At 37.9% G+C, this 27665-nt stretch overlaps 1 protein-coding gene across 1 annotated transcript; it reads right to left on the reverse strand.

Annotated features, from left to right (window-relative positions):
- Window positions 1-1415: 1415 nt before the first annotated feature.
- LOC143272251 (uncharacterized) lies at window positions 1416-27665 on the reverse strand. Its single transcript, XM_076566119.1, has 6 exons — window positions 27462-27665; window positions 21859-21958; window positions 20570-20605; window positions 19041-19739; window positions 3041-3076; window positions 1416-2203 (listed from the first exon to the last, which is right to left on the reverse strand). The coding sequence occupies exons 1-6, from the start codon at window positions 27663-27665 to the stop codon at window positions 1416-1418; spliced, it is 1863 nt and encodes a 620-aa protein (XP_076422234.1).

Here is a 27665-nt window from a genome sequence, read left to right on the forward strand (position 1 = left end):
CCTTCTCATGTGGTCTTCATTTACCATGGTCTCCTATTCCTTGTTCTCCCTCTCTTTTCTTGATCCAGCTAGGATCTCCCACTCTTTCCCTCGACTGTCGCCCTTCATTGTTCCCACTCATGACCAGGCTATTCATGTAGATCTTGTCCATTTCTCCGTGTCTTTTTTTGGGGTCCCGTTTTCCAGGTAGCCTCACTGGTGATGTGAGTAGCAGTCTAGTCATCCTTGTTCCACATCTAGCATCTTCCTATGAGTGAGTACATACCATATTTGTCTTTCTGAGTCTGGGTTACCTCACTCAGGATGATTTTTTCTAGATCCATCCATTTGCCTGCAAACCGTGTGATGTCGTTGTTTTTAAGGAACTCAAGAAATTAGACATCAAAAGGACCAACAGTCCAATTGAGAAATGGGCTTTAGAACTAAACAGAGAATTCTCAACAGAGGAATTCCAAATGGCTGAAAGACATTTAAGGAATTGCTCAACTTCCCTAATCATCAGGGAAATGCAAATCAAGACAACTCTGAGATACCACCTTATGCCTGTCAGAGTGGCTAAGATCAAAAACACTGAAGACACTTTATGCTGGAGAGGATGTGGAACTAGGGGAACTCTCCTCCACTGCTGGTGGGAATGCAAGCTTGTACAACCACTTTGGAAATCAATATGGCGCTTTCTTAGAAAATTGGGAATCAATCTCCCCCAAGATCCAGCTATACCACTCCTGGGCATATACCCAAGAAATGCTCAATCATACCACAAGAGCACTTGCTCAGCTATGTTCATATCAGCATTGTTTGTAATAGCCAAAACCTGGAAACAACCTAGATGCCCTTCAACTGAAGAATGGCTAAATAAATTGTGGCACATATACACAAGGGAATGGTTTTATCTTCACATTACATTTGGCAACATGCACCAAATTTCACTCACTCATACTCAGAATAAGAAACAGAAAACGGTAATTGCATGCTAAATATTTTATTAGAATGTTGAAGGTAAACTTACATCATTGTTCCATTGAAAAGACACTAAATGTATGTCTTCCAGTTCACCTGAAAATAAATAAATAAATAGATAGATAGATAGATAGATAGATAGATAGATAGATAGATAGATAGATAGATAGATAGATAAAGTCACCAAGACAAAAGACACAACATATCCTGAGATACTTCTTAGTTTTTTTGGCTTTCTAATTCTGATAGAGTTAAGACATTTGATGGAGAGTGAAGGCAAATCACATCCATCACAGAATTCTAGGATATAGAGTCCATTTAAGTTTTGGATGTATATGTGACCTAATTCTTTAGGAGCAGTGTGCTGATCCATGGCATATAGGGACTGGTATGAAGGATAAGATTTCGGATTACTTTTGTCCTGATGAGGAACCTCTTGGTCATGCAGAAAATGTCTAAAGGTAACTTTGCTGTTCCTCACTTTCCTGCTGGGGTGGGCCTTGCTGGTTTCCAGGTCTAGGAGGGCGATTTTGCTGCTGTCCTCCCTGCTGGGGTGGGCCTTGCTGGTTTCCAGGTCTAGGAGGGCGATTTTGCTGCTGTCCTCCCTGCTGTGGTGGGCCTTGCTGGTTTCCAGGTCTAGGATGTTTATTCTGCTGCTGTCCTCCCTTCTGGGGTGGCCCTTGCTGGTTTCCAGGTCTAGGAGGTTTATTCTGCTGCTGGCCTCCCTGCTGGGGTGGGCCTTGCTGGTTTCCAGGACTAGGAGGTTTATTCTGCTGCTGTCCTCCCTGCTGGGGTGGGCCTTGCTGGTTTCCAGGTCTAGGAGGTTTATTCTGCTGCTGGCCTCCCTGTTGGGGTGGACCTTGCTGGTTTCCAGGTCTAGGAGGTTTATTCTGCTGCTGGCCTCCCTGATGAGGTGGGCCTTGCTGGTTTCCAGGTCTAGGAGGGCGATTTTGCTGCTGACCTCCCTGCTGGGGTGGACCTTGCTGGTTTCCAGGTCTAGGAGGTTTATTCTGCTGCTGGCCTCCCTGATGGGGTGGACCTTGCTGGTTTCCAGGTCTAGGAGGGTGAGGTTTCTGGTTATTGTCTCCTTGCTGTGGTGGTCCCTCTGGTGCATTTCCATCTTCTTCACTGTCATCATCATTATCACCATCATCTTCTTCAGAGGCAGAAGGTCCTGGGGGGAATTCTCCAGGAGGGGGTCTCTGATGATGTTGACCATGGCCTTGGTTTTGCTGTTCTCCCTCTGTTTGGGTATAGATCAATGTAGAATGAATTCATACCTTCTCTTTTTCTGATAACACCCTCACAACATTATGTCCCTGATTCTCCTTTAATCTTATTTTTCACATTTATCATATGAACTTGCATATGTCTCCACTCTTCTGACATATATTTGTTCTTAAAATTGGTGCATAAAAGATGACTTTGTGTTCTTTACAATCCTCAGAAGTGAAGAAAGGGGAAGAATTTTTTAATGTTATTATTTAGAAGTTGGCAGAGTATCAAAATTGTGATAGCAATGCTCTAGTCTTACATATATTATGGTATTTAGAATACTATAACCATGTGGAGAACAAGAAAGAAATGTAGGATAGTGATGGAAAGATGTTCCACTGAATTTCCTTTCAGTGTTTTTGTATGTATTAGTTAACTGTGCATACAGAACTGATAAAAATAAATTTTAAAAAGTGGAAGAGCATTGGATCTGTGTGATTGCATATCTAATGAGCAATCATATAATTCTCCTTGGAATCACTGGTGAAAGAAGAATTCTACAAACAATCTATAGTGCTATTGGCGATTTTAAATTAGGACCCCCAAAGTGTTCATCATATGAAAGTCATTGTTTCAATCTGCGGAAGAGACAAAATGTTCCTGTTATAAAAATCTGTCTTCCTACTCTTCTATTGTACAGCCTTGCTCTAGTTCCTAGACAATGATGGAAAGTCTTCCTATATACCTCAGGGGAAGCTCTCACATATTAATTTCATAGAATAACAATATGATAATGAGATATAGAACAGAAGAGTTAAAGAATAAAGGATTCATAGAATATCAATAGAGGAAGAATCTGGTTTACCTAAGAGCTGAGAAGACGGGTTTCCATAGATGATTGCTAGAAAAGAAGCACAAAATAAATGAAAATTTACCCATGACATTTCCTGGATGCTCAATAAAGATGACTTTAAACTACAACTTCACATCTACTATGCAGAATTTAATCTTGGATAGTGTTGCTGATAATGCTGCCAGGATGGTACCCACAGCATCAGCAACCATTATTTTGTTCCTCGTTTGCTTTGTCAATCCATACTGTTTGTCTCTTTTACATTAAGTGAATTTCATGGTCATGTGTTTATGTTCTTATGTTTTTCTGCATGACCTTCATTTCTTACAGGGTATATCCCTAGGCATTTCACGTATGGAAATAAGAACAAACATTGCTTTATAAACCATGTATAGAAAAATGCATATGGGACATTACAATAGAGAAATGGGTCCAGACAGATATTTCAGTGACGAAAAGTGCTTGTCTGATGACTGAAATCAGTTCTTGGAATTACATGGTATAAAAGATAGCTTGCTGCTAATAGGTTGTTCTCAGGCAGTAATATGAATAAGCATTCAAATTCTCTCACTCTTTCTCTCTCTGTCTCTCTTTCCCTGTGTCTGCCTCTCTCTATCTTCATGTGTATGTCTGTCTACCTTTCTCTTTCTCAAATCCAATTTGTACACACACACACAAACACACACAACACATATATGTATATACACACACACATATATGTTAATATACACACACACATACACAGAGCAGTGCATGCACTGACATGCACAGAAATGATATTTAAAAGAAATTATTTCCTGAAATTTCTAGCTTGTTGTTAACAGAGTTTCAAATTTATTATTATTTTCCTATTTCTATTTCTCAAAGATATGCCTGATACATATTTACTTCTTTCATTTTTCTCTATCTGCTGTATACGAATCCCAGCATCAACAATATCTGCCTCATAACACCTTAAGTACTGAGTTTTTCTCTGTCAACTCTAACATATTGCCATGCATCTTCCACCACCAAAATCGTCTTTTCACAAGTGCACTCAGGTTATTTTGTTGCAAGAATATTTTCTTAATTTATGCTATATGTAAACCTGAAATCTATAAGCACAATGATAATATAAATGTCCCAATATTTGTTCCCATATTTCTTTGTTTCAGTTGCATGTCATTTTCCCCCATTCCTCCCAGTCTTGAACTTCAGTGTGTTGCCCAAGTACCATGTCTCTCTACTACCTTCTTCCATACTTTATACCTGCATTTGAGCTCTGAACAGAGCTCAGGGCCAATAAGGCTGCTGCAAGCAGGACCACCAGCATCTTGGAAGAGGCTCTGGAGTTGCTCCCAAGTGTGTGCTGGAGGAAGCAAGGCCACAGTCTTTATAAGAAAGGCAGAACAAAGGCACCTTTCAGGTCCTTACAGGTGACCTCTCCTGACAGGGCAGATACTTCGCATCCCTGACTGTTCTTTGGGACTTTAGCCTAGCAGGATACAGTATGGAGGAGGTTATCAATGTCTCAGTTCTATATGGTACAATATGAAATTTGGACAAAATGTTGAAGTGATACAGACAAAATCCAGATATTAGAAATGAAGTTCTCTCATTGATTAAGCTCCATTTTTATAGAACTGTGACTCTGATCCCATGAAACGTGATTGTTAGGAGATTTTCTTCTATACACACCTTTGTCCATACTCTTCCTGACATTGAGGCTAAAGTTGAGTAGTATCTCTGCTATTAAGTGATAAAGTCCATTCATGGCATTTTATGAATGTGCAACCACATATGTAACATTTAGCTGATTGTTTTGTTCAGTTCAGCATGAAGTTAGGACACAAAGCAGGAATGTATAGTAACTTAGACCAACAAAACTGACAGCCTGTTTGGCCCCAGAAAGACTGTCCAGAATTCTCCAGAACTGGTTCAAATCATAGAAACTATGATATGTTATATCTAGAATATTGAATATTCTATTCTTCACACTGTCCTCTGTTAGAGAAAGGAAAGTGGCAATAGGGAGGCCATGTAACTCTAGAACCAGGTAATCCATGTGCACCCATTTGTCTCATGATGCTGGAATGCTGTGGTCCTTGGTGTATCTTGGAATATCTTCACTGTAACCTTATAAATGCTGTTTTGAGAATATTGGATTAAACTATGTTTTGATATTGTTTTCTCCATTAATTTTTCTGAAGCAGTGACATGGACTATTGATTGACTAAACCTTAATGAAGGTGGTCTGACATCACCTTCAAACTCTCCATAGGACGGCTTTCTCTGAATGATTCTCATTCCATGTTCTGATACGGAGTACTTCAGTTTTTTTCTAGTCTGACTTGCTGATGATTTTAAGATCAATACCCCACTGATGTACCTCTCTGCATCATCTATGCACCTTTTACTTTTCCAATGAGTCCCTTGACTTAAAACTCAAAACTAATGTTTACTGAGTTCATTAGTGTGTTTTTGATTTGGCCTCCTTGCTTTGCTTGCTATTCTTCCCCCATGTCCTCCAAATGCAGAGGCCATATGTGAACCCCATAGACAGCTTCACCCTACTCTTTGTTAGCATAGTTTCATTTTTAAAAACAATTGATTAGTGGATAACCAAGTGTGGTTCACACACTTTAAATCATAGCACATGTGGGCCGAGGCAGATGCATCTCTGAGATTTTCAGATCCGGCACCTCTACAAAATGTTGTTCCAGGACAGGTAGTGCTGTTATACAAGGAAAATTTGTTGGGAAAACAAAAAGTGATTTCTAGATATTGTGTTGAAATGCCTCTTCCTTTGATGCTAATGCTTCTTCATTCTGTCACCCTATTCTTCTTTCTGTTGCTCATTGAAGTCACTTGATTTTGGGAAGCACAAAACAGTAAAATTGCATAGCTGCCTTTTGACATCTGACACCATATCAGGCTTTCATAATTGCCTAGTGTTTGTGGGATTTTTAGAAATTTGAAGATTATTTAGATGAGGTAAAGCAGGTAGGGACATGTGATTGTAAGTTTAGATGATCCATCATCCAGTGTAGATCACTTTCATGTATTGTACATATCAATGTGCATGATGGTTAATTTTAAACAGGTATAGACATTGTCTCACAATAAAAATCCACCATGGAAATGTCCTACAGATGATGTGAAATTCTATAGTGTCTCCAGGTGGGTATTTCTTCCGTAAGGTTGTAATAGTTGTGTTCTGAAGGTGTAGTCTATTAGCATTTGACATTTCTCTCTCTTTCTATGAAAACCAGAGGCATTCTCACAGGATTGATGAAGTCAAATGAAGACAGGGAACAATTTTCTGTTCTGATTATGGCCCATTGTTTATTGACAGGTTAGTTTTCTAGAGTTTTCAGATACAACATTGGAAGTACTTGTTGATGGGGGTCCTGACGAGGTGTGGCTCTGGTAGACTTTGAACCAGGAAAGTGAGAGTAGGAACAGAGGAGAAAGCTAGGTATACCTGGTCATGTGTGTACAGGTGGGGAGTTGGCTGTTCTGGCAGAACTCAGCTTTGTCCTTAGCTACAGGTGTGTCATGGAATAAAGAAGTTGATTTTGCCAAATATATCACAGTCTGAGCCCATTCTTGACCTTTTTCAGTGTTAGCAATGTGTGAAAGAGATTATTATTTTATGCAAGAAAAATGTCACTTAAGAACTCACCAGAAAAAAAATACAGATTGTGGAGGAAGTGAGAAGGACACTGTCAGTCATTAGTATTTTGACCGGCTAAAGAATAAGCTTCATGCAGTAGGCTCCTAGGACCCTGTGGTGCATGAAGCAGATGACAAGTGGCAATTCCATATGTCCCATCTGTACCTCTACTGCTTACATATATGAAGAATTCAAATTCATTACATTGCAGTTACTTACAATGTTCTGTTCACTACTGAACTATTCAAAATATCCACAGTATGGAACCGACATATATGGAGGTTCCATGTGTTACTTTTTTAAAGCTTCAGTATTGATGTTCATTGAATGAGTCCACTTTGGTATCCCATTTTCAGTCTCAAACCTTCCTGTTCCTGCACATTCTCAGCAATATTTATTGTTGTTTTATCGAATCATGTCACTGTTCTGACTGGTATCAAATGTTATAGCCTCACAGTTTGAAACTGAATTTCTATGAAAACTAATAATGTTGCACATTGACACAATGTTTATCAGCCATTTTAAAATTTCCTATTTAGAAATGCCCATTCCGGGCTGGAAGGATGGCTCAGCCATTAAAGGCTGGTCTCAAAACCAAAACTATAGAAGAAATGTCCTTTCAGTACGTTGTATTTACCTTCTACAAATGGAGAATCTTGTACAATCTAAAGATTAGTCTCCTGTCTAATACACAGGTGGGAAAGATTTTTATTTTCCTCCACTTATTGTTTTCTTTGCTCTGTGGAAAATCTTTTAATTGCATTGAATCACTTTTGTCCATTTTGGGGAATATTTTCTATTCAAATCTGTTCAGAATGTCCTTCTTCCCTCAAAGTTCCCTGTATCATCTTGAATGGTTCCATCTGAGATTAAATAAAGTAGGGTTAAATTAAATGTGGATTAAATTTGGGCTGATTTCTATTTAGGGTAGAGATATGCATCTCTTTTCATTTTTCTACATGTGGACATAGTTTTTTAGGAATATTCATTGATGACTGTCTTTTCTAGAATGACTGTTTTTGAGAGCTTTTCAATAATTATGTGTCACTGCAACTGTGTGGGTTGATTTCAGTCATGTAATTAATTCCATTGGTTAAGCATCTGTTTTTGTGCCTATACCATGCTGTTTTTCTTAATATGTCCTTGTAGTATAATTTTGATCAGGTGTACTACCATGTTTTTCTGCTCCCATCTAAGTGGAATTTTCTAAAAAAAAAGGGGGGGGGGAGCCTTGTACCATTTGTATCATCTTGGTTTCAGAGACTATCATTCAACCATAGATAAATCAAAATATTCATAGTGTAGCTATCTATTGAAAATATTTAGACATTCTTTTGCCTAAATTCTGTAAAATATGATGTGAAACCTATTTACATTAAAGAATCAATGAAATTAAGCATGTGAAATTGCATGTGCTTAATTCCAATAACTATATATTTATTTTTTGTTTGTTTGTTTGTTTTTCAAGGCAGGATTTTTCTGTGTAGTCCTGGAACACATTTTGTAGACTAGCCTGCCCTTGAACTCAGATATCAGACTGACTCTGTCTCTGGAATGTGGTGATTAAAGCCATGTGCTGCCATGCCTGGGCTAGCTCTAGATCTATTTTTAATTTCACAGACCTGACTTAAATATCTTTCATATTTTAATATTTCTCCTGGAATCAGGCTCTCAAGGACCTCAGGTGGATCATTTATTTTACTTTGTACATGTACTGTCTATCAAATAGCACCACATTGTCTATATGAAACATCAAATATATTTTATAACTCAAAGAAAAATCTAAAAGATACTGCATCCCTGTATTTATTTTCATCTACACATATTCTTATCCTTTTTGTAATTTAAGGTCACTTATTATCTTTTCACAAGATGTAAAAATTGCATTCTGTCTTTCTTATACATATGCATGCATCTTGCCAATTCTATAGTATTCCCTTTTTTTTTGTTCTCTTTTACACTTGCAAAATGATCCTGATGAAAATCCTTGGAGACAATTGTTTACTTTTCAACATTCAACATTTGGAGCCTCATTCTCAGGCTTTGATGTGTTCCTGATGCTTTTCACATTATAGGGATGAACCATCATATGTAGCTGTAATCTGACCTTTACAAGCTTTGTTTCATTATTTTACAAATTTCAATACTTGGCCACAAGGCATTATGTATGCTACAAGAAATTGTTTTGTTATTGTAGATCTTGCTATCTCTTGTCCTGGCTTCCATTTTGTTTTTCTATAGGACTTACTTGATCATTATTATTAAAAAGCATGAACTAGTATTTTCATGATTACTTGTGAAATTGCTCAGGTCAGAGTGGTGTGTGTGTGTGTGTGTGTGTGTGTGTATGTGTGTGTGTGTGTGTGTGTGTGTGTTTATGTGTGTATTTGTGTGTCTACATAAAGTTTGGAAGGGATTTGATTGATAGTTAATCACTGAGCATCATATGATTCTACATCTAAACACAGAACACTAATTTAGTCTGTGTCTGTGTCCTAATGTATGCATGTATGAGTTTGCATACTGATCAAACTCTGTGAACAAGTCCTGAGACTATTATATGAAACCCAATTGAATAGTATGCCATTTATAGCTAAGATGAAACAGCAGAGATACAATGACCTGTGGCTTTTCCCACAATCATCATGGTTGCATTATTAAAAGCAGAATATACTATCACTTGGCAAATTTTCTATGGTTACATAAGATCAGAACATTATTGTTCCATGGGAGTTGTGGAAGGTAAAGATCAGTGATATGCTTTTGTTATGCTCCTGTATTCATTGTAGGAGCTCCTGACCCAATGACCAGTTTAAGACTTTAAGGAAAGAAAGTCAAGACAGAGACAAGGAGCAGAGGGATAGCCAGGTAGACTTCTTCACATGTGTGTACTCTGGAACAGGTAGTTCTAGGGGAAGGCTTTCTTGTCCTTGACTTGGTGGGACCTAGAATAGAACAGCAGATGCTATGCAATGCTGCAAACATTTTGCCCTTTCCTCCCACCTCTTTGGTGTTGGCAGTGGGTGAAACAGACCATTCTGTTAACTTCCCTGAAAATGTTACCTATGAACTCATGACCCATAATCAAAACAAGTTGTGGAACTGCTCACTGGGAAGACATTCAGTAAAGGTTATGTTAAATGATGGGTAGCATGCCCCAGGCATTTAGTGACCTGTAGGCTGTTAGAGTCCTTAACTAATACATGCCAAGAATGTGTGCCTTGGACTTAATAGCCTGATAAATCCACAAGTTCTACCTTCTACTTCCCACGACTTCATATTCATTTACTGAGCTTCCACAACAACCATATACAGATCAAGAGATTAAATGAGAGATGTATTGTTTCATAGATTAATGTGCCAGCAGGTATAATTTCTTAAGAGTTCTCTTTTTTTTTTGTTTCCAGAAGGAAACTTTTAAGTTACTTTGCCATATGATATCCCTTCTGCTCATGTGTTTCTGATATCATTTTTTCAGTATAGTCTTAGAAGCATCCATGTTCAAAATACTTTCTTTTGACCCTTAAAGCCCTAATTGGCAATGTCCAAACAGTAATACTCTGAGGTAATGAGGATTAGAAATTTCACATATAATTTAGGTCTGGGGAGGGAGGGTGAGGGAACTCTAACTCTTAGAACCTAATTATAATTCCTCTGAAATGACAGCCAATTTGTCAACATTTCACCATTAGAACTACTTTCATTTTTCATGATCTTGTAACACTGCGTTTGGGGTGGGGTTGGAAGGATGGCTTAGAGACTAAGAGCATGTCATGTTCTTTTAGCAGTGCTGTTACCTTCCAAGCATCCACATTGAGTGGCTCACAGCCACCCATATCTCAGGTCCAGGGGAATTAATGTCATCTTCTGGCCTTCTCAGATAACTGTACTCACAGGCATAAAGACAGACAGACAGAAAGACAGACAGACAGACAGACAAACAGACACACACACACACACACACACACACACACACACTATACCAGAATCACCAGTTTTAGTTACATATATGTATAAATGATTTTCACAATAGCAAATGAGAAATTAGAATTGGAGAGGGCGTAGGGGACACAGAAGGAGTTGTAATGTGGTGAGGGGAGGTAAAAATGATCTAAAAATGCATTTGTGTCTTTTTTCCAAATATATCTCAGCTAGTAGCTAGCTCTGTCCTCTAATTCAAAGTAAGCTTTATTGGCAGGCTTGATTGTGTCAGAGTGTGATCAAAATAACCCAAACAATTTATACTCCTGTTAATTGTGAAGGTGTGTTTACATGGTGTATGCAGCATGAGCTGCAGCATGTACACACACAAAGAGATATACAACATGGCTCATATGTAGAGGTCAGAAAATCTTCTGAAGCTGGCCTTCTCATATTCCTGCACTCACATGCATAAAGACAGATAGACAAACAAATACATGTGGGCACACACTTTCATTCTTTCCTGGTTGAACCACCTCCCACAACATCAGCAGCCTCTACACCAATTGGAAGAACAGGTAAAAGATTGGTCACCCAGATAAACTGCTCAATCTCTAGGCTTTAAGCCCAAGGGCACATTTTGTACACCTCTGCCAGCAGTCTCAGGCCCAGCATTCAGTCAGCAGATAAGTGACCAGCAGGCAGAATACTCTACCTCAGCCACCATCCATTGAACTCTGTATCCTACAACAACCACTCTGCTCCCAAAACCCACTGAAGCCATCATTTTCCCCCTGGCCAACTATCCCCATCAATATGAGCTGCCCTCACAGGTACAAGCACCAGTTGGAAGAATAGCCTTGGCCTGAGGCCTGGATCCTGCAACCAAATCTGGTGTAGCCCTCAATAGTAGGCCAGCAGCAGACTGTAGAGGCACAGGCACCACCTATATATACCATTTGGAAGAACAGACCCACTTTGCATCCCAATCCCACCTATCTCAGCATCATCCCCAGGAACAGCTCTCCTCAGCAACATCAGCAGACCCTACAGGCAAAAGTGCCACTCACACCAGTTGAAAGAAGGGACATCATAGACACAAATAAAGCCACTCCAGCCAGAAGAACTGTACAATAAGCTAGATTGAGGCACCCAACACCTACAAACCTCAGCAGAGACAACCTTAATTGACCAGGCAACCAACCAATCAACAGAACCCTTAGCCATCCAGTTCAAAGGACAATAAAGGAAACAGATAATAAAGGAACATATGAACCATTCAATGTAGGCTTCACAAGGATCAATACCAGTAACTATAACAATCCTAAACACAGATGGGTAAACTTGAGTGTAAGAATATATTCAACAAAATAAAGAGTAAATATGGTACCACCAGAACCTAATGGGTCTACAACAGTAAGACCTGAAAATCCCAATGCAAAAAGAACAGAAGAAAATGACCTTAAAGATAACTTTATGCAAATGATAGAACATCTTAAAAGGACATGAGAAACTCGCTTTCAGATATCAAGGAAAAGAAAACATAAAATGGAAGAAATAAATAAATGCCTTAAAGACAGACAAGAAAAAACAAGAAGAGAGATGAAGGAAACAGTTCAAGACTTGAGACAATAAAGAAAACAGAAAGCGAGTGAATTCTGGAAATGGAAAATAAGGATAAATGAACAGGAACTACAGATGCAAGCGTTAACCAACACAATGCAAGCAATGGAAGAGAGAATTTCAGGCATTGAAGATAGGATATAGGAAATAGAATCATTAGTCAAAGAAAATGTTAAATCCAACAAATTCCTAACACAAAACATACAGGAAATATGGCACACCCTGAACAGACCAAACCTAAAAATAATAGGGATAGACAAAGGGGAAGGACTCCAGTTCAAAGGCATAGAAAATATATTCGACAAAATCATACAAGAAAACTCTCCAAACCTAATAAACAACATGACTATGAAGGTACAAGGAGCTTACAGTACCAGATAGACTTCAACAACAACAACAGCCAAAAGTCACCTATTCAAATAACAATCAAAACACAAAGGAAACAGAATAAAGAAAGAATATTAAGAGCTTCAAGTGAAAAATGCCAATTAACATATAAATGGCAGCTCTATCAGGATTATACCCAAATTCTAACTAGAGACTTTGTAAGCTAAAAGGTTATAGAGAGATGTTTTGCAAATACTCAGGACCACAGATGCCATGCCACACTACTATATACAGCAAAACTTTTAATCAACACAGATGGAGAAATCAAGATATTCTATGCTAAAACTGGACTTAAATAATAACTCTCCACAAATACAATGCTACAAAATGTATTAGAAGGATAACTCCAACCCATGGAAGACAGCTAGCTGAATAAAAGAAAACATAGGAAATACATAAGCTCACACAAGCAAATCCCAAAGTAGGGAAATACACAAACACACACACACACACACATACACACACACACACACACACACACACACACACACACACACACACACACACACACAAGTAGTTAGAAGTTTTCTTGGTCCCACCTGGCTAGAAGCTGCTCAGATACAAATAAACACACAGAAGCTTATATTAATTAAATATGTTTGGCCTAATGGCTCAGACTTCTTGCTGGCCAGATCTTATAATCAAAGAAACCCATAATTCTTATTTATGTTTAGCCACATGGATTGGTACCTTTGCCCAGTTCTGCCTTCACACCTTGCTTCTTATGTCGGCAGTGGCTGGCGGCATCTCCTGACACAGCCTTCCACTTCCCAGAATTCTCCTCTCTGCTTTTCCCACCTATGCTATACTGCCTGCCTGGTTACTGGCCAATCAGCTTCTTATTTATCAATCAATCAGAGCAACACATTCACATCATAGAGAAAGACATCCTCAGCACACACACTACCACCAAAAGAAAACAGGAAATAACAATCACTGGTCATTAATTTATCTCCATATCAATGTACTCAATTGAGTATAAGAAGAAACAGGCTAAAAGAAAACAGGATCCATCCTTCTGCTGCATACAGGAAACACATGTCAACATCAAAGACAAACATTACCATAAAGTAAAGGATTAGAAAAAGATTTTCCAGTGAATGGACCTAAAAAGCATGGTGGTGTAGACATCCAAATATCTAACAATATAGACTTCAAATTAAATTAATCAAAAGAGATGAAGAAGGACATTTCATATTCATCACATGAAAACCCTATCAAGATGAAGTCTCAAATCTGATATTTATGCCCCAAATACAAGTGCAACCACATTTGTAAAAGAAACATTACTAAAGTTTCAATCACACATCAAACCCCATACACTAATAGTGGGAATATTCAACACTCTGCTGTCAACAATGGATAGGTCTACTAGACAGAAACTGAACAGCGAAATAAGGGAACTAACAGATGCTATGACTCAAATGGACTTAACATGTATGTAGAAAACATTTCACCTAAACAAAAAAAAGTATACATTCTTCTCAGCGCTTCATAAAACCTTCTCTATAATTGACCACATACTCAGTCTCAAAGCAAACCCAACAACTACAAAAAAGAAAAGAAAAGAAATAAACTCTTGTATCTTATTAGATCACCATTGCTTAAAGGTAGATTTCAACAACACAAACAACAGAAAGCCTACAAACCTACGGAAACTGAATAATGCTCAACTGAATCACCACTGGGTCAAGGAAGAAATCAAAGTCTTGCTAGAATTCATTGAAAATTAGTGCCCAACATACCCAAACTTATAGGACACTATGAAAGCAGTACTAGGAGGAAAGTTTATAGCATTAAGTGCTTACATAAAGAATTGGACAAATTTTCACTTGAAAGCTCTAGAACAAAAAGGAGCAAACTCACTCAGAGGTAGTAGACAACTGGAAATAATCAAAATGAGGGCTGGAATCAGTAAACTTGAAAAGATAAGGGAACAACACAAAGAATCAATGAAACAAAGAGTTGGTTATTTGAGAACATCAGCAGGATAGACATACCCTTATCCAAAAGGCATAGAGAAAATATCCAAATTTACAAAATTAGAAATGAAAAGCAGGACATAAAAACAGACACTGAGCAAATCCAGAGAATTATTATGTCATACATCTAAAACTTGCACTCCACAAAATTGGAAAACATTAAAAGAAATGGAAAATTTTCTGGATAGGTACCACAAACCAAAATTAAATCAAGATCAGATAAACAATTTAAATAGACTAATATCTTCTAGAGTGATTAGAAGCAGTCATAAAAGTTGCAAAACCAAAACAATAACAACAACAAAAAACTCAGGACCAAATTGTTTCAGTGCAGAATTCTACCAGAATTTCAAAAAAGATCTAATAACATTGCTCCTCAAATTGTTCCACAAAATAAAAAAAGAAGGAACATTGCCAAACACTTCTTATAATTGGACAGGCACACTGATACTCAAATTGAACAAAGATGCAACAAAGAAAGAGGATTACAGACTAATCTCCTTCATGAACTTTGATGAAAAATACTCAATAAAATACTGGAAAAAATGAATCAATGATTATAACAAAAATAACAAAACACCAACCAACATGATCGAGTAGGCCTCATCCAGGATACAGTGATGGTTCAACATAGGAAAATCTGTCAATGTAATCAACCATATAAACAGACTGAAAAAAAAAACATATGATCATCTCATTAGATGTTAACAAAGCCTTTGACAAAATTCTACACTGCTTACTGAAGAAGTTCTTGTACAGATCAAGGATACAAGGAACATACCTAAATGTAACAAATGAAATGTAGAGCAAGCTGACAGCAAACATCAAGTTAAATGAACAGAAACAGAAAAGGATTCCACTAAAGTTAAGAACAAGACAAGGTTGTTCACTCTTTCCAAATCTATAGAATACAGTACTCAAAGTTCTAGCTAAAGCAATAAGATAACAAAAGAGATACAGAAGATAAAATTTGGAAAGGAAGAAATCAAACATTTTCTATTTTCAGGTAATATGATATTATACATGAGTGACTCCAAAAAGTCTACCAGAGAACTCCTTCTACAACTAATAAACTACTTCAGCAATGAGGCTGGATATAAGATTAACTCAAAAAAATCAGTGGCCCAAAAGATAACTGGGAAGAGAAAGAAATAAGAGAAACATCAGCCCTTAAAACAGCCACAAGTAATACAAAATATCTTGAAGTAATTATAACCAAATGTGTGAAAGAACTCTGTGCCAAGACCTTTAAGTCTTTGAAGAAAGAAATTGAGGAAAATGGGGAGATCTCCCATTCTCATGGACAGACAGGGTGAAGATAATAAAAATGGCAATGTTACCCAAACAATCCCATCAAAATTCCAGCATAAATATTTACATACCTTAAAAGTACAACTTGCACAGTCACTTTAGAAATTAGTATGGCTATTTCTTAGCAAACCAGGAATCAATCTACCTCAAGACCCAACCATATCACTCGGGCATATACCCAAAAGATACTCAATCATACTACAAGGACACTTGCTCAAATAAGTTCATAGCAGCTTTATGTAGAATAACCAGATCCTGGAAACCACTTAGATGTCCATCAGCCAAAGAATGGATAAAGAAAATGTGGTACATTTACACAATGGAGTACTACTCAGGTGCAAAAAACAATGACATCAAGAAATTTGCAGACAAAGGGTAGATTTAGAAATAATCATCCCAAGTAAGCTAAACCAGACTTAGAAATGCAAACCTGATGTGTAATCACTCATTAGTTGATACTAGATGTAAAGCAAAGTATACTCAGGCTACTATCCACAGATCCAGAGAAGCTAAGTAACAAATAGGACCCTAAGAGTCACACATGGATCGCTCCAGGAATGTGAAAATGATGAGGTCTCCTGAGTAAACTGAAGTTGGTGGGAGGAAAGTAATAGAGGAAATGAAATGGGAGATGAGAACATGAGGGAAATGTATGGTCAAGCTGGGGGTTGGTCGTTGTGGTATAGCAACAAAATATATTTTTTATAGCAAAAAATATATCTTGATAGAGGGAACCATTGTGGCGTTAGAAAAATTACTAAGAATCAAAAAGGATGACCCCACCTAAGACTCCTAAGCAAAAGTGCAGAGTGTGTCTGAACTGGCCTTCCCCTGTAATCAGATTGGTGAATATCCTAACTGTCCTCATAACGCCTTCATCCAGAGACCGATGGAAGCAGATGCAGAAATGTACAGCCCAGAAGTACCAGACCATGATCTGGGAGTTCAGTGGAAGAGAGGGAGGAGGAATTATGTGGACAAGGAGGTGTTGATATCATGATGGGAAACCTATGGAGACAGAAGAAACAAGCTTGTGGGAGGCCATGAATTTTAGATTAACAGCTGGGAGCCTGCATGAGACTGAACTAGGATTCTGCATGTGGGAGACAGTTGTGTAGCTTGGTCTGTTTGAGGGAACCCTGGCAGGGGTGCCAGGATCTATTCCTGGCACATAGCTGGCTTTTGGGAGCCAGTTCCTCATGGTGGGATGCCTTGCTCATTCTGATGCAGAGGAGAGGGTCTTTGTCCTGCCTCAATATAAGGTACCAGGCTTTGTTGACTCCCAATGGGAGGTCTTACCCTTTGGGAGGAGTGGATATGGGTGTGTTGAAGGGGAATCTACGGGTTGGCGGGAGCAGGAGAAGGGAGGGTAGGGGAATTATGGTTGGTATGTAAAATGGATTTTTAAAGAAAGAGTATGAGATGAACACTGCTTAATAAAAAAGATTGACTTCAGCCATAAATAGAATGATACCAAATCCTGAAAGTAGGCATATAATAATTTAATCTGTGGCTTTTGAAATTGCTAATTCACAATGAAAGAGGTAATTCAGCTCTTAAAGGCAAGATTAGCTTTTAGCCCAATATCTGACTCCTGTATTTTATTGATAAGTCTAAATAGGATCATGCTTCAAGTTCTAAAAGTTACTTAAACTACTTAAATTTTCATTGGCTCCTAAGGACAAGGTATATATTTTTAAAAACAGAAAAAGGGCAATGAAAACAATGAACATCATATCCCAATGACACCATTGCATAGATCAGAGGAAGAATGTGATCCAGTTGATACCTGAATGCCCAAAAGAATACTAGCAGGAGGAACAGGCCCTTCCTCACATATAAATTGTGAACTGAGAGAGTATTACCTGTGAGAAACAAAGACTACCTTTTTCAGTAACTCCTAGACAGATGTTCCTTAGCCCACTGGTCAAACAAGGCACATGACTAATTAAGGGCATTTTAAGTAGTTCAATGTGTTTATATAGTTTAATCTTGAAATCCAGGACTAACATGAAGTCTCCTGCTAACATTGCAGGCATCTGGGAAATACAGCAAAGCTGTAGGCAGAATTCTATGTATGGACAAAAGGGGGTCTCTCAAGTGACAGTTTGCTCATTTGTAAAGGGAGAAAGAGGGCCCCTTTCTGGAAGTAACTAAAGGGAATGGTTCTATCTTCACATTACATTTGGCAACATGAACCAGATTTCACTCACTCATACTCATAATAAGAAACAACAAACAGTAATTGCATGTGAAATATTTTATTAGAATGTTGATGGTAAACTTACAACATTATTCCATTGAAAAGACACTAAATGTATGTCTTCCATTTCACCTGAAATAAATAAATAAATAAATAAATAGTTGATTGATAGATAGACAGACAGACAGACAGACAGACAGATAGATAGATAGATAGATAAAGTCACCAAGAAGAAAGACACAACATGCAATAATAACATATCCTGAAATGCTTCTTAGTTTTTTGGCTTTCTAATTCTGATAGAGTTAAGACATTTGATGGAGAGTGAAGGTAAATCACATCCATCATAGAATTCTAGGATATAGAGTCCATTTAAGTTTTGGATGTATATGTGATCTAATTCTGCTGTGGGATGATCTATATGGCAAATTACTCTGATTGGTCAATAAATAAAACACTGATTGGCCAGTGACTAGGCAGGAAGTATAGGCGGGACTAACAGAGAGGAGAAAAGAAAGAACAGGAAGGCAGAAGGAGTCACTGCCAGCCACCAACATGACAAGCAGCATGTGAAGATGCTGGTAAGCCATGAACCATGTGGCAAGGAATAGATATATGGAAATAGATTAATTTAAGCTCTAAGAATAGTTAAGCAAGAAGCCTGCCACAGCCATACAGTTTGTAAACAATATAAGTCTCTGTGTTTGCTTGGTTGGGTCTGAGTGGCTGTGGGATTGGTGGGTGACAAAGATTTTTCCTGAATGTGGGCAAGGCAGGAAAACTCTAGCTACATAATTCTTTAGGAGTAGTGTGCTGATCTGTGTCATTTGGGGACTGGTATGAAAGATAAGGTTTCTGATTACCTTTGTCCTGATGAGGAACCTCCTGGTCATGCAGAAAATATCTACAAGTAACTTTGTTGTTCCTCACTTTCCTGCTGTGGGGGTGCTTGCTCATTCCCAGGTCTAGGAGGGCGATTTTGCTGCTGTCCTCCCTGTTGCGGTGGGCCTTGCTGGTTTCCAGGTCTAGGAGGGCGATTTTGCTGCTGAACTCCCTGCTGGGGTGGCCCTTGCTGGTTTCCAGGTCTAGGAGGTTTATTCTGCTGCTGTCCTCCCTGCTGGGGTGGGCCTTGCTGGTTTCCAGGTCTAGGAGGTTTATTCTGCTGCTGGCCTCCCTGTTGGGGTGGGCCTAGCTGGTTTCCAGGTCTAGGAGGTTTATTCTGCTGCTGGCCTCCCTGATGGGGTGGGCCTTGCTGGTTTCCAGGTCTAGGAGGTTTATTCTGCTGCTGGCCTCCCTGTTGGGGTGGACCTTGCTGGTTTCCAGGTCTAGGAGGTTTATTCTGCTGCTGGCCTCCCTGATGGGGTGGACCTTGCTGGTTTCCAGGTCTAGGAGGTTTATTCTGCTGCTGGCCTCCCTGTTGGGGTGGGCCTTGCTGGTTTCCAGGTCTAGGAGGGTGAGGTTTCTGGTTATTGTCTCCTTGCTGTGGTGGTCCCTCTGGTGCATTTCCATCTTCTTCACTGTCATCATCATCACCACCATCTTCTTCAGAGGCAGAAGGTCCTGGGGGGAATTCTCCAGGAGGGGGTCTCTGATGATGTTGACCATGGCCTTGGTTTTGCTGTTCTCCCTCTGTTTGGGTATAGATCAATGTAGAATGAATTCATACCTTCTCTTTTTCTGATAACACCCTCACAACATTATGTCCCTGATTCTCCTTTAAGATTATTTTTCACATTTGAACTTGCTTATGTCTCCACTATTCTGACATATATTTGTTCTTAAAATCGGTGCATAAAAGATGACTTTGTGTTCTTTACAATCCTCAGAAGTGAAGAAAGGGGAAAAATTTTTTAATATTATTTAGAAGTTGGCAGAGTATCAAAATTGTGAGAGCAATGCTCTATTCTTACATATATTATGGTATTTAGAATACTATAACCATGTGGAGAACAAGAAGGAAATGTAGGATAGTGATGGAAAGATGTTCCATTGAATTTCCTTTCAGTGTTTTTGTATGTATTAGTTAACTGTGCATACAGAACTGATAAAAATAAATTTTAAAAAGTGGAAGAGCATTGGACCTGTGTGATTGCATATCTTATGAGCTATCATATAATTCTCCTTGGAATTACTGGCAAAAGAAGAATTCTACAAACAATCTATAGGGCTATTGGCGATTTTAAATTAGGACCCCCAAAGTGTTCATCATATGAAAGTCATTGTTTCAATCTGCGGAAGAGACAAAATGTTCCTGTTATAAAAATCTGGCTTCCTACTCTTCAATTGTACAGCCTTGCTCTAGTTCCTAGACAATGTTGGGAAGTCTTCCTATATACCTCAGGGGAAGCTCTCACATATTAATTTCGTAGAATGACAAAATGATAACGAGACATTAAAGAACTGAATAGTTACAGAATAAAGGATTCATAGAATATCAATAGAGGAAGAATCTGGTTTACCTAAGAACTGTGAAGAAGGGTTTCCATAGATGATTGCTGGAAAAGAAGCACAAATAAATGAAAATTTACCTATGACATTTTCTGGATGCTTAATAAAGATGACTTTAAACTACAACTTCACATCTACTATGCAGAATTTAATCTTGGATAGTGTTGCTGATAATGCTGCCAGGATGGTCCCCACAGCATCAGCAACCATTATTTTGTTCCTCGTTTGCTTTGTCAATCCTTACTGTTTGTCTCTTTTACATTAGGTAAATTTCATGGTCATGTGTTCATGTTCTTATGTTTTTCTGCATGACCTTCACTTCTTACAGGGTATATCCCTAGGCATTTCACGTATGGAAATAAGAACAAACATTGCTTTATTAACCATAATGAATAAATGCATGTGGGTCATGACAATAGAGAAATGTGTCCAGCCAGATATCTGAGTGAGGAAAAAAGTGCTTGCCTGTTGACTTGAAATCAGTTCCTGGAATTACATGGTATAAAAAGATAGCTTGCTGCTAATGGGTTGTCCTCAGGCAGGAATGTGAATATGCATTCAAATTCTCTCACTGCTTCTCTCTGTGTCTCCTTGTTTCTGTCTCTGTCTCACTCTGTGTCTGCTTCGCTCTCTCTTTGTGTGTGTGTGTGTGTGTGTCCGCCTACCTTTCTCTTTCTCAAATCCACATTACACACAAACAAACATATATATATATATATATATATATATATATATATATATATTTATATATACACATATATGTATATATACACACACATCCACACACACACATCCACATACAGTATGGCATGCACTGACATGCACAGAAATGATATTTAAAAAAAATTATTTCCTGAAATTTCTAGCTTATTGTAAACAGAGTTTCAAATTTATTATATTTTTTATTTCTATTTCTCAAAGATATGCCTGATACATATTTACTTCTTTCATTTTCTCTATCCTCTGTATACCAAGCCCAGCATCAACACTATCTGCTTCTCATAACACCTTAAATACTGAGTTTCTCCCTGTCAACTGAAGCATATTGCCACACATTGTTTATCACCAAAATCGTCTTTTCACAAATGCACTCATGTTTTTTTTTGCAAAATATTTTCTTAAATTATACTATATGTACAGTCTGAAATCTACAAGCACAATGAAAATATAAATGTCCTAATATTTGTTCCCATATTTATTTGCCTCGCTTGCATGTCATTTCCCCCCATTCCTCCCAGTCTTGAACTTCAGTGTGTTACCCAAGTCCCATGTCTCTACTACCCTCTCCCCTACTTTATACCTGCATTTGAGCTCTGAACAGAGCTCAGGGCCAATAAGGCTGCTGTGAGCAGGACCACCAGCATCTTGGAAGAGGCTCTGGAGTTGCTCCCAAGTGTGTGCTGGAGAAAGCAAGACCACAGTCTTTATAAGAAAGGCAGAACAAAGGCACCTTTCAGGTCCTTACAGGTGACCTTCCCTGACAGGGCAGGATACTTCGCATCCCTGACTGTTCTTTGGGACTTTAGCCTAGCAGGATGCACTGTGGAGGAGGTTACCAATGTCTCAGTTCTATATGGTACAATATGAAATTTGGACAACAATGTTGAAGTGATACAGACAAAGTCCAGATATTAGAAATGAAGTTCTCTCATTGATTAAGCTCTGGTTTTATAGAACTGTGACTCTGATCCCATGAAACGTGATTGTTAGGAGATTTTCTTCTATACACACCTTTGTCCATACTCTTCCTGACACTGAGGCTAAAGATGGGTAGTATCTCTGTTATTAAGTGATAAAGTCCATTCATGGCATTTTATGAATGTGCAACCACATATGTAACATTTAGCTGATTGTTTAGTTCAGTTCAGCATGAAGTTAGGACACAAAGCAGGAATGCATAGTAACTTAGACCAACAAAACTGACAGCCTATTTGTTCCCAGGAAGACTGTCCAGAATTCTCCAGAACTGGTTCAAATCATAGAAACTATGATATGTTAGATCTAGAATATTGAATATTCTATTCTTCACACTGTCCTCTGTTAGAGAAAGGAAAGCGGCAATAGGGAGGCCATGAAACTCTAGAACCAGGTAATCCATGTGCACCCAGTTGTCTCATGATGGTGGAATGCTGTGGTCCTTGGTGTTTCTTGGAATATCTTCACTGTAACCTTATAAATGCTGTTTTGAGAATATTGGATTAAACTATGTTTTGATATTGTTTTCTCCATTAATTTTTCTGAAGCAGTGACATGGACTATTGATTGACTAAACCTTAATGAAGGTGGTCTGACATCACCTTCAAACTCTCCATAGGACGGCTTTCTCTGAATGATTCTCATTCCATGTTCTGATATGGAGTGCTTCAGTTTTTTCTAGTCTGACTTGTTGATGATTTTAAGATCAATACCACCCACTGATGTATCTCTCAGCATCATCTATGCACCTTTTACTTTTCCAATGAGTCCCTTGACTTACAACTCAAACTAATGTTTACTGAGTTCACTACCGTGTTTGTGATTTAGCCTCCTTGCTTTGCTTGCTATTCTTCCCCCATGTCCTCCACTTGAGGAGTACATATGTAACTTCCAAAGGTAGCTTCACCCTACTCTTCATTTGCATAGTTTCATTTCTTAAAACAATTGATCAGTGCATAACCAAGTGTGGTTCACACACCTTGAATCCCAGCACTTGTGGGCCGAGGCAGATGTATCTCTGAGATTTTCAGACAAGGTACCTCTACAAAGTGTTGTTCCAGGACAGGTAGTGCTGTTATACAAGGAAAACTTGTTGGGAAAAACAAAAATTAATTTGCAGATCTTGTGTTGAAATGCCTCTTCATTTGATACTAATGCTGCTTCTTCTATCACCCTATTCTTCTTTTTGTTGTGCACTGAAATCACTTGAACTTTGTGAAACACAGTACAATAAATATGCATAACTGCCTTTTGATGTCTGAGATCATATCATGCTTTCACAGTTGCCTAGTGTTTTGGTATGTTTTAAGAAATTTGAAGATTATCTGGATGTGGAAAAGCAGGTTGGGACATGTGACTGTAACTTTCCTGTGCTGCACATATCAATGTGCATGATTGTTCATTTTGCACAAGTATGTAGATTATCTAAAAAAAAAAGCCACCAAGAAAATGTCCTACAGGTGATGTGAAACTCTGTTGTGTCACCAGGTGTGTTTATCCCCCCCCCCCCCCGCAGGCGTTAATAGTTGTGTTCTGAAGGTGTAGTCTATTAGCATTTGGTAATCTTCTCTGGTTCTTTGAAAACCACAGACATTCTCACATTCTTCATTTATGGACTTTAATGAAGACAGAAAACAATTGTTTGTTCTGATTTTGGCCCATTGTTTATTGACAGGTTAGTTTTCTAGAGTTTTCAGATATGACATTGGAAGTACTTGTTGATGGCCTGACCAGGTGTGGCTCTGGTAGACTTTGAACTGGGAAAGTGAGCGTAGGAACAGAGGAGAAAGCTGGGTATACATGGTTGTGTCTGGGTAGGTGGGCTATTGGCTGTTCTGACAGAACTCGGTCTTATCTTTAGCTATAGGTGTGTCCTGGAATAAAGATGTTGATTTTGCCAAATATCACACAGTTTGAGACTTTTCTTGACTTTTTTTCATGTTAGCAATGTGTGAAAGAGATTATTGTTTTATGGAAGAAAAATGTCACCTAGGAACTCACCAGAAAAAATATAGTTTGTGGAGGAAGTGAGAGGGACACTGTCAGTCATTAGTATTATGATGGGTTAAAGAATAAGCCTCATGCAATAGGCTCCTAGGAACCTGTGGTGGTTGAAGCAGTTAAGGAGTGGCCATTCCATATGTCCCATCCATACTTCTACTGCTTACATATATGAAGAATTCAAATTAATCATATTGTAAGGATACTTGCCATGCCATGTTTATTACTGAACTATTCAAAATACCCACAATATGTAATCAACCTATATGGTAGTTCTGTTTTTAGCTGTTTCAAAACTTTAGTATTGATATTCATGGGATGAGTCCAGTTTGGCTCCCATGATTATTCTTAAAGGTTTCCTCTTCTTTCACATTCTCAGCAACATTTATTTTATTATTATTATTATTTGAATCATGTCACTGTTCTGATCCGTGTCAAATTGTATAGCCTCACATTTTCAAATTGAATGTCTATGAAAACTAAGAATGTTGAACACTGACAAGATATTCATTAGCCATTTGAAATTTTCCTATTGAGAAATACCAATTCAGGGCTGGAGGGATGGCTCAGCCATTAAAAGCTAGTCTTGCAACCCAAAATACATTAGAAATTGCTGTGGATGATTGATTGATAAATAAAATGCTGATTGGCCAGTAGCCAGGCAGGAAGTATAGGTGGGACAAAAAGGGAGGAGAATTCTGAGAAGTGGAAGGCTGAGACAGGGAGACACTGCCAGCCGACACCATGAAAAGCAACATGTAAGATATGGGTAAGCCATGAGCCACATGGCAACTTATAGATTAACAGAAATTGGTTAATTTAAGATATAAGAACTAGATAGCAAGAAGCCTGAGCCACTAGGCCAAACAGTTTAAGTAATATAAGCTTATGAGTGATTATTTTATAAGTGGGCTATGGGACTGTAGGGACTTGGTGGGACCCGGAGAAAAACTCCCCAGCTACTAAAAATTTTCTTTCAATGTTTTGTATTTACCTCTTCAAAAGGAGACTCTTGTACATTCTAAAGATTAGTCTCCTGTCTGATACACAGGTGGGAAAGATTTTTATTTTCCTCCACTTCTTGTTTCCTTTGCTCTGTGGAAAATCTTTTAATTGCATTGAATTGCTTTTGTCAATTTTTGGACTTTATTTTCCATTCAAATCCTTTCATAATGTCCTAGATGTATACCACAAAGTTTTCTATATCTTCTTGGCAGTTACATAGTTTCTGGCCTTAATTAAAGTAGGATTAAATTGAAAGTGGATTAAATATGTGCTGATTTATGTTTAGCATATAAATATTCATCTATTTTCATTTTTCTACATGTGGAACATACTTTTTTTACAGAAGCATTTTTTGAGGACTGTCTTTTCTAGAATATTTCTGTCAGCTTTGTTAAAATTAAGTGTTGCTGTAATTGTGTGGGTTCATTTGCTCATGTAATCATTTCCATTAGTTTAAGCAAATGTTTTTCTGCTTATACCATGCTGTGTTTTTAAAAATATGTCGTTGTAGTAAAATTGTAAGCAGGTTTTATGCCACCTCGTTTTCCCTGCTCCCATCTAAATGACATTTTCTAAGAAACAAGGATGTCCTACATCATTTAGTTTCATACACATTTGTTCAACCACAAATAAATTGAAATATTCATAGTGTAGCTGTTTGTTGAATATGTTTACACATTCTTTTGCTTATTTTCTTTACAATATAATGTAACACATATTTAAATTATGTATTCTAGAAGTAAATTTAATGCTTAGGAGAGGATATTCTTATTACCAGTATCTAATTATTATTTTTCTTTGTTTTTTCAAGACAAGATTTCTCGTTGTTTTCTTGGATCTCCCTTGTAGATCAGATTGGCCTCTGTCTCCAGAATGGGGTGATTAAATCCATGCATTGTTAGCTCTATGTCTATTTTTAAATTTCACAGAAAAGACCTCCATATCCTTCACATCATTACATTTCTCCTGGAACCAGGCTCTTAAGGAAAGCTGGTAGATAGTTTATTTTTCTGTGTTCATTTATTGTCCTATTAAAAAGCACCATATTATCCATGTGAACTATCAAACATACTTTCCAACTCAAGAGAAAACTAAAATATGCTGCATCCCTATATTTATTTCCATCTCCACACTTCTTTCTACTTTTTTATTTTAATTTCACTTATTATCTCCTTTCAAGATAAAATTGCATTCTTGCATTCTTATAGATATGTATGCAGCCTGCAAATTTTATAATAGTTCCTTATTTTTGTCTCCTTTTATGCTTGCAAAATAATTAAGATGGAAATCCTAGGAGACAATTGTTTGCTTTTTAACATGTTCAAAATGTGGAGCCTCATCCTTCTGGCTTTGATGTGTTTCTGATGCTTTCTATTTTCATTGCCACCATCTTGCCTTGTATATAAAAAAAATCTTCCATTTCAGCAGCCTTTGACTTTTTCTCTTTGTCTTTATTCAATTTGACTGTGAGTATTTTGGAGTGATACTATTGTATTTGCCTTGGTCATTGAATATTCTGAAAATTTCCACTTCCCCAAAAATCTGTGAGTTGAAATCTCAACCCTAATATGAGCTTCTATGAAAGTGTATCTCTTTCAAATTAATTCTAGCAAGTGGAGGTCATACCAGTGTAGACCTTTTGTTGGCATAGCATCACTGATGGCTCAGTGGTTAAGAGCATTTGCTGATATTGCCAAGGACCTGGGATTGGTTATCAGGACCCATTGGTGGCTCACAGCAGTTCTTTAATTCCAGTTTCCTCTTATTCTAGTGTCACCCTCTCTCAGAAAAACAAACACAAATGGAAATTGCATGCTGACTATTATATTGATACACAGTTTGTATGGTTATTCTACTGGCATCATTTTCTGAAAGGCATTATCTTTTTGTCCATTTTCTGAAGCAAAGAAACATCAGAGAAGCTAGAGACATATCCCATGTAATTTCAACATATTCTGAGATACTATCTTAGCTGTTTGGCTATACAGTATTACTCTGAAGGCATTTACTGCAAAGTGAATTTAAATTACTTCTATTAGATAATTCTGGATTTATTGAAGAAATTCAAGATGCAGGTTGTTTCTGTTTTATGCAATTGATATGCTGGTATATAAGTTATGGAATGATATCATTTCTAGAATGAAAAGGAGACAATGATTTCTGATTAGGTCCCTATTGGAATGAGCCCTGCATGTTGCTTACCCATGGGAAATTTTCAACATGCCACTTGGTGGATACTGCCTTCTTACTGAGGTGGCTCTTGCTGGCTCTGTGAAGAGGGCTTTTTCTGCTGCTGGCCTTTAGGTGGTGGGCCTTGTTGTGGTCCATGATGAGGAGAAAAAGAATGATGTTGATTTCCTCCTTGCTATCGTGGTCTGTCTTGTGAATTTTGATCTTCACCCTCAT

Source organism: Peromyscus maniculatus, chromosome 3 (genome assembly GCF_049852395.1).
Source record: "Peromyscus maniculatus bairdii isolate BWxNUB_F1_BW_parent chromosome 3, HU_Pman_BW_mat_3.1, whole genome shotgun sequence".
NCBI classification, from domain to species: domain Eukaryota; kingdom Metazoa; phylum Chordata; class Mammalia; order Rodentia; family Cricetidae; genus Peromyscus; species Peromyscus maniculatus.